This window comes from Cottoperca gobio, chromosome 12, assembly GCF_900634415.1.
Source record: "Cottoperca gobio chromosome 12, fCotGob3.1, whole genome shotgun sequence".
Lineage (NCBI taxonomy): Eukaryota > Metazoa > Chordata > Actinopteri > Perciformes > Bovichtidae > Cottoperca > Cottoperca gobio.
In genome coordinates this window covers 5,574,938-5,584,003 of record NC_041366.1, presented here as the reverse complement: position 1 = coordinate 5,584,003, position 9,066 = coordinate 5,574,938, and the positions used below count along the sequence as shown (strand labels likewise).

General features: G+C 38.4%; 1 protein-coding gene across 1 annotated transcript; it reads left to right on the top strand.

The window, feature by feature from the left end:
* Positions 1 to 1,280: 1,280 nt before the first annotated feature.
* On the top strand, positions 1,281 to 7,285 carry LOC115016815 (bile salt-activated lipase-like). Its single transcript, XM_029444859.1, is given in 12 exon segments — positions 1,281 to 1,343; positions 1,728 to 1,875; positions 2,947 to 3,066; positions 3,149 to 3,346; positions 3,475 to 3,605; positions 3,760 to 3,867; positions 4,959 to 5,073; positions 5,569 to 5,755; positions 5,896 to 6,099; positions 6,790 to 6,886; positions 6,888 to 7,000; positions 7,117 to 7,285. Coding segments are annotated over 12 exon segments (1,653 nt in total).
* The last annotated feature ends 1,781 nt before the right edge of the window (positions 7,286 to 9,066 follow it).

The window sequence follows — 9,066 nt, the reverse complement described above, 5'->3', positions numbered from 1 at the left end:
CCATCTCAACACAGAATACCTATAAAACGATGCATTTTACATCAATTCAATAAGAGGCAAGTAATCTATAACATGTCTCTATAACATAATATAATAATAGGGAGAAGTGACTACAGTTACGGTTTAGGTGTCATACAAAGTCCTTTGGGAGGTGTGTACGTGGGTGTGTGCGTTGGATTGGTGGTGTGGCAGCAGGAAAGTGCTCCCATTGGGCCATCCCCCCTGTTAAACATTAACAAATCCCTGACTGTCTACATTACTGTACAAGCTGCTTTTAGACAACCAGGAAGATCATACAAGGGTTTAAATTTGGAGCAGCAGTGTGACTTTAAGTCCAGTTGGACAGCTGTGTCAACTCAGGAGATGTTATTGTCCTGATAGACAACTGGAAAGAACTTGTAAGGGGAACAGAGCTTGCACTCCACCTCATGCAAGTTGCTATAATCCAGAAGTGTGGACTTGATAACTTCAGACTCGACTTGACAAAATCAAAAAAGACTTGCAACTCGACCTGGACTTTAAAACCAGTGACTCGTGACTTCACCTGGACTTGAGCCTTTTGACTTGAAAATACTTGATACCTTCCCCCAAGCCCAAAGATTTAAAAGTATGTTATTAAGTTATTAAGCCACGAATCAATTAATATCCTGAATCAACTAAAGTTATTCATTCCCAGTAAGTCGACACTTACTTTCCCAGATCCACTTTGTTCGGACCAATCTGACAGCATCCAATCAACAAATGTTACATTACTGAGCGCTAGTTGGAAGAAATGATATCAAAGATAATTTAGTACGTACATAAACTACACAATGGTCGACAAAAAATAAAATCAGGCTCCTGTCATGATTACTACAGTAGCTAGAAGTCTGCGTCGTCTTCTTGGTGTGTGTGTGTGTGTGTGTGTAGAAGCTCTTTGTCACATCTTTCTTAGAAGTTCTTAAAATGTATACTGTTTTTGATACTTATGATTTAATGAATTTAAATTCATTAGTTAGCTACTTCTTCATGTGGGATAAGAAGATACAACCACACAAAGACCAGGCAATCACATTTCAGATTACATATGTCATAGAGAAAAAAAAGATTAAAGTAGCCTTTATTTTAGTTTTTATGTTATGTTGTTTGAGGTAATCCATAAAAAGTATTGAGGAAAGTGCTGAGGACACAGGGTGGTTAAATATTACGTGTTGTGTAACTGCACACTGGTCAGGTGTTGTATAGGGGAGGTGTCTCCTTAATAAAAGACAACCTTAGGTAATCCAGTTATCACAATCCTGATGGCAAAGTTGGAGATTTTGGTAGCTGTTGCTGTGTTTCTGGAGACGGTCTCTGCGGCCTCCGTAAGTGTCATACAAATCATATTCTAGTGTATTCAAAGAGCCATGTCTTCAAGTTCTCTGTTCAGCATCTGTAAAATAGTGTTTGTATGAAAGAAAGGGTTATACTTCTTTAAAATCAGCTTCTATTCTCTAGAAAGTACGGTTATTAGTATATTTTTCAACCATCAATCACTTGTAGATATATTGTATTGGAAAAAGGGTCTTCATATGTCTGTGTCACGACATATTTTTAAACTATTTATTTGCAACAAAGCATTTTCTTTTTATTTCTGCGTCAATCATTCATTTGACATGTTTCCAAAACATGCCAAATTGCCACATTTCATTGGTGTATTTCTATGTAAAAAATGTAATAAAATGTAATTCTGTGTTTGATTGCTGTAGCTTGGGGTGGTGTACACAGAGGGAGGTATGGTGCAGGGCGACAACATTCGTCTTGGGTTCCGCCGCCACATGGACGTCTTCAGGGGCATTCCCTTTGCTGACATCCCTGGAAGGTTGGAGAAACCCAAAGCTCACCCAGGCTGGGACGGTGAGTAGACTGATTGAACTCACACCTAGTAGATTCTGCACAGTGGTGGAATAAGTGTTCAGATCCTTTACTGAATTAAAAGTACTCATACCACACTGTGAAAATACTTCATTACATGTACAAATCCTGCATTCAAAACTTACTTAAGTTAAGTAAAAGTTTTAACAGCAAAATGTACTTAAAGCATCAAAAGTAAAAGTATTGTGCAGTAAAATGTTCCCCGTCAGTGTTTTATTATATAGGATGTTTTTGCATTAATGTGTATGTTGCATTTTACTGCTGTAAATGTTTAAGGTTGTGCTAATGTATATACTGGTTTATATACTGTAGGATGTTTAATCTACAGCAGAGCATCTTATTCTTTAAGATCACATGTTTGTAGCTTTGTCGCTGTCCTGTGAAAATCACGTATCTCTAAAAAGTCAACTCTTCATGAGAAAAACAGCCGGTTTTCAGCTTTGTGACAATATATTTACTAACTAATCTAAGAGTGTTTTTAAATTGTTTATTTAGTTTAAGAAGTAGGATAATTCTTCTCAACCCATAAAGGAACACTTCATCCTTCACTTTATAAGATAATATCCCAAAAACAATCAGAGTCAAATTTAACCAAATCTGGAGATACAAAGTTTACACTGGACAAGAAGGGGATATAAAAATGTAATCTGAAAATGAACTAGTAACTAAATCGGTCAGACAAATGTACTGAAGTACAATATTCACCTCTGAGATGTAGTTGAATTGAAATATTCAAATAAAGTTCTTAAAATGTGTACTTTAGTACTGTATGTTAATAAATGTACTTAGTTACATTCCACCACTGATTAAACATCTAGACTAATAATTCACACCTCAAAGATATGAATGCTCCATTAGCAATCACAGCCATAACTCCCAGCAGCCAGTTCCACTACTCCTGCTCTTTTAACTTCAACTGTTCAACTGTGTTATCTGCTATCTGTAGGCTTACATGAGCGTCATCTAAAGGCTAAAGTCATGGAAATGTATAAAAATGTACCCTGGTCATTTTCAAACGTCTGACCTGCTCTTACACTGTGTGTGTCTCATCAGGTGTTCTGAAGGCCACGGAGTACAGGAACAGATGCATGCAGGTGAACCTCATTATGACTGACACCAGAGGCAGTGAGGACTGTCTTTACCTTAACATCTGGGTTCCTCACGGCCGCTCAGGTAAAGACTGAGAGATGCCCACAGAGTGTCATCCATATTGGATCTACACTACAACTGGCTCTCATTATTCTCTGTCTTCTAGTGTCCACTAATATGCCAGTCATGGTCTGGATCTTTGGGGGAGGCTTCCTGGCTGGTGGCTCGATGGGTGCTAACTTCCTGCAAAACTATCTGTACAGTGGGCAGGAGCTTGCAGACAGAGGAAATGTTATTGTAGTGACATTGGCATACCGTGTGGGCACTCTGGGCTTCTTGAGCACTGGAGAATCAGACTTACCTGGTAGGTGCCAGTTTACTTTTGTCACAGGATTGTACAGAGCCGAGGAGATGTTGGCCTCCCCGACAATTTTATGAATTGTAATTTAACGACTAATTCCTTGAGTGAATGAAATGTGTTATTCTTGTCAGGAAACTACGGTCTGTGGGACCAGCAGGCTGCCATCGCCTGGGTGCACAGGAACATCCGCTCATTCGGAGGAGACCCTGACAACATCACCCTCTTTGGAGAGTCTGCAGGTGCAGCTAGTGTCAACTTCCAGGTTAGAGGTTTTTTTTCTGGGTGTCTAGCTCTCTGTGTTAGGTGATGGATAGATGATATAGATGAAATTCAATACAATTCACAAATTGTGAATATGAATCTAACTTAATAAAAACAAAAAAACATACTTATGTATCTATTTCCTCTGCCCACAGATTATCACTCCCCACAACAAAGGGACTATCAAGAGAGCCATCTCCCAGAGTGGTGTCGCCATTTGCCCCTGGGCTCTGAACAAGAACCCCCGCAGGTTCGCTGAGGAGGTACATAACAGCTTCTCGGAACTTTTAACACTCTTTTGGAATAGTTCACTGAAATTTAAAGATGATTGCAGAGTTGGGAAACAAAACATTTTTTTGCATTAACTTATCATTATGAAGTAAATGTTGCTTGTACATCGAATGGCAATAGAATAATGACACCATTTGAAATGTTCTGATGTGATTTTTGAGCTTTATGACTAATTTTAGAGTCTGACAGAATATCAGCTTCATCTGGTGTTGTTTGCCGTGCAGCGTACACGGGGCAGTGAGGACCGATCATGGCTCGATCAACTGCTCCCGACCGGTCAGATGAATTTCGGCCGTTGTCAAGCTCTTGCATAGTTGAAGCAGAGCCACAAGTGTATTCCCCAATCAACCGTTAACAATGTACAATCTATACAGTAAAACATAGCTAGCGTACCTACTATTCTCTCCATACTTTCCACGTCTACCTGCCTCAGAGCTTTCAAAGAAATGATATTGACAATAATTGTTTTTTTGTGTAGTTTCACTTGTACAATGTGAGCACTCCGGTCTTGGCTTGACAATCGAACCGTGCGGTGTGAGCATATAAATTGTGAACTTTGGCTTTACATCGCAGACGATTTACTTGTATAGTACAAATTGGAATTAAACAACAACATATCTAAAATTATACAGTGTAATCCAAGCTTAAGCCTTGCTTCCACTTTGCAATTCTGTCTGCCACCGGGTACGATTTCCAGTAAAAATGAAGGCTTGATTTACGGCACAAATGAAGCATGTCAACTAATGCAAAACTATTTCTACTATTTTGTTTTCCCCGGTAGCTATTCCTAGCTATCACCAGTTACCAAAGAGTATCAATGTAAGTTCCTTGCTATTACCATCCTCAGTAGCTGGAATGGTGGACGGTGGAACAACTGAAGTAACTGTGGAAAACAAAATGCAGAGTCTCCTGAGCTATTAGCATGCTCTGAGGAAAATGCAAAGTAATCCGATCGTCTTTGTGACAGTGGCGCCAACATCAAAACCACTTGGAAACACTGGGGGGGTAAAAGTTAAAAAGTTGTGTGTTTCCACTTTAAAGATGCTTTGACGCTTCTCCCCAGGTTGCTCTGAAAGTGAATTGCCCCACCGATCAAACTATGGCTTCCTGTTTGAAGATGACTGATCCTGCAGTCCTTACACTGGCTGGCACTCTCAGTCTGCGCAGCTCACCCGATCGTAAGGACTACACTCCACATCCAGTGTACATTTTCATTTAAGACATTGTGGTGCTTTCTACCAGAGCAACGGAGAGATGAAAAAGTCATCTCGTTCACCCCTGTCTCCTGCAATGTTTTAATGGCTGCCGACTAAATAATATATTTATTATATTATATATTTATCTTAAAGCACCCAACTTCTAACATTCACATAACATTAATGGATGTAATTGACATTAATTTGTATTTTATTTTGTGGATTTTCTTGAAAACTGTTTAAAATGTACGTTTATTTATGATGGAAATGATGGAAACGTGGCTAGTGAGTGTTGCCCTAACAATCCAAGATTACCTCAAACAGTTAGGTAGTAGAGATTGATTGATGCTTCAATTCCTTTCATATAAAGAATGTTGTTGTTTGCACATATAAAAGCATAACAACTGCACATCTAGCAAATGGGAAATTGGAATGGCAGTTAAATGTTAAGTATCTCATTGTATTTGCCTCTGTCAGACCCCGTCGTAAACAACCTGATCCTTTCTCCTGTGATCGATGGTGACTTTGTGCCGGATGAGCCTTTCAACTTGTACCACAATGCGGCTAAAATTGATTACATCGCTGGAGTCAACGACATGGACGGACACCTCTTCACTGGTGTAGATGTTCCTACAATCAACTCCCCCCTAGTGGACACCCCCATGTGAGTTCAAGCCGTTTGATCACAGTGTAAACATTTTCAATTCTGCAACGGATCTACTCAGAGCAAAATGCCGTACTTCTGTGTGAAACTGTGGTGCTGCCTTTTATTAGACCTAATTTTTCAAACCTTCCCGATTGCAGCCAGGATGTGAAGAGGCTCCTGGCTGCGTACACTAAGGAGAAGGGCAAGGCTGGTTTGGACCAAGCTTATTCCACATACACCTCATCCTGGAACTCAAACCCCAGCAAGGAGACCATCAAGAGAACCATTGTGGATATTGGAACAGACTTCATCTTCCTGATTCCTGTTCAGAGTGCCCTCTATCTCCATGCTGCTAACGCAACGTAAGAATAAGATCTTGCCATAGATCAGCCCTTATGTTCCACACCATGCTTAAAAATATGGAAAATAAAACCAGGGCATAACCTTTCTATAACTTCAGGATGGCCATTGTAGGGAGCTAGGAAATCAATTTAAAGAGGCGAGAAGTTCCTTTTATTTCCTTATAATCTTTAGTGTGGCACATTAGCCACCTGTCTCCAAAGACAAGTGGCCCTTAAGTTTGGATTAAACTAAACAAAACTGTAAAGCATTAGACAAAAGTAATGTAGATGTAACAGTTTGATACATTCATAATATATTGTTGTTTTTTTTGATAATTTTATTCAGCAGCTTCATTTGATTTTCTTAATCATTTAATGTCATAATATAGTACACTTAAATGGATTTTATTATTTATATTTGATTGTATCATTTAAATAACAATTAAGTTAATTACTTTAAATTGTTTTTATAAATCAATTCATGTTTTCACTTCAAGATCTGCTGTATATATATTTAGTAGGTTAATTGCAAAAAGTAGTACCAAGCATCTGTATGGTGAGGTGCAAGGCATAACATAACTAACACTACGAGACATCTGTCATTTTAAACTCAGAGAACCTGCCGAAGAATTCAGCTGTTTGAGCGCTGCACTTTCTTTTCTTTGGTGTAGTCATAGTCACATCCTTTCTTCTTTCCTTGTCTCACCAAAGAACTGGTCGTAGCTACTCCTACCTCTTCTCTGAGCCCAGCCGTATGGCCGGCATTGCCCGGCCCTACCCGAGCTGGATGGGAGCCGACCATGCTGAATGATCTGCAGTACATGTTCGGAAAGCCATTCTCCACACCACTGGCGTACTGGCCTCGCCACCGTGACGTCTCTGGCTACATGATCGCATATTGGTCCAACTTCGCCAGAACTGGGTATAATTCTGCAGATACAAGGCATCACAGAAATCAAACAAAGCTGTATCCGAAATTGAAGTAGAAAACTAAAACGTTCTCAATTCCGTTGTACTGTTCTCTGCTTAAATCCACAGGGACCCCAACAAAGGAGAGCTGAGAGTGCCCGTTACATGGCCTCAATTCACCAGCACGGGACACCAGTTCCTGGAGATCAATTCTAAGATGAACAAGAACTATGTGAGACAGAATCTGAGAATGCGTTTTGTGCATTTCTGGACCAGCGTCCTACCCGGCCTTCCCTAATCCGTCTCAGAACAAAGACCTTGTGCAATTCGCTGTGCACCTGCAGTGTGGACTGATACACCTGAAGTATCAAATCATTATTGTTTCATGAAAAAATAAATTGATGATGAACACAATTTATATTTCCTTGGTTTTATTTTATTATGTGTTGCACCTCTTTAATTGCATAATTTGTAGTGCTAAACTTATTCACTTTGCATTATATGGAATCTGAGTTTTATGGTTTGGTTGGTTTTTCGATGAACATGCTGCTAAATTATATTTTGGTCAATGAGCTTATTTAATGTACAAAACAATATTGGTGGTGCAGTTAACTTGCTATTATTTAAAAATACAAAATAAACAAAATCACAACAAACAATGAAAAGAATGATGATAATGGTAGTTTTTGATATTGCACTGACATTTTGTTACCAGTTCATCCGCATCAGCTAAAGTACAGGTAGCCTAGTTTAATCGAGTTTACATATGATGACAGTTTATGTTGATTATGGTAATGTGCTTATTAACTACATGTCGCAAGACAAGTTGCAATAAAGAAAATAAAAGATGAGGTTGAAGATTTCTACAATGTAAATTAAGAACTTTCTTTTTCAACATTTTCAAACAAGGCTTTCAGAGGTTGTTTTATGAGATGAACACTGGCCAAAGAAACACAAGAGAGGCTGTGTTTAATTAACTCAATACAAATAATTGAGATAGTCGAGAAGATTAAAGGGCCTACGAAATGATAAACATGAATTTCTACTGATGATAGTAAATGCTAATGTGTTGTAAAATGATGTGTTATTTATGACACAATGATTGCAGTATTTAATAAATCATGATTTTTATATAAAGCATTAGCTATTAGCTAACAAACAGACCGGAGGACAGCGCTGTTTTATAAAGTATAGTCTGTATACTGACCGTCTCACCTATAGTGCTTACGAGCCTGTTGTCAAACACAGGCATATAAATAGTATGACATTAAGATGACGTTAATAATGGCCTTTTTTCTGGATATTGCATATTGTGTACATGTCCTTACCACTCTTCTTTTGTACATTTAGGTGTACATGTGAAAACTGTACAATTATGGAAGCAAATGAAGAGCTGCTGCCAAGAAAAGGATGTCATGGAGGAACTCAATGAATATGAGGGACATGGTGCAAACATAACCTGCATAACAGATCACCCAGGATTCAAATCAAAGTGTCTGGATGTTTGGGTGTTGCATACAGCCTACCACAGGTATTCGAAGAGAGACAGACAACAAGCAGGTGATCAGCCACGTAATGAAGAAGTTACATGTGTAATGTGTAGAGCTCAGAAACTTTGATGTATTTTTGGGAAGTCAAATGGTCACTCTGGCAAAGTTACAGAATACATAGATAAATAAGCAAATAAGGTTGAAGTGATTACCATTGACATAACCATAACGCGTTATCTGCTATTTTAATTCAGCTATTATACAATTTTAATTCTGCTATATATTATTTTAATTCTGCTATTTTATCTACTATTTTATCCGCTATTTTATACTATTTTAATTCTGCTATTTCTATAATGGTACTTCAGACTCATTTACATCTACACCTTGATTATTGTACTGTAAATGCTCTTATTCTGTACTTGTACTAATTGTTATGTTATTGCTGTGAAGCACTTTGGGCTGCAATTCTTGTATGAAAGGTGCTATACAAATAAAGCTTATTATTAGTATTATTATGTATTATCTTGTATTTTATATATATTTCACTATGTGGCATACCGCCAGCTGGTGAGATTCTGCTGGGGAA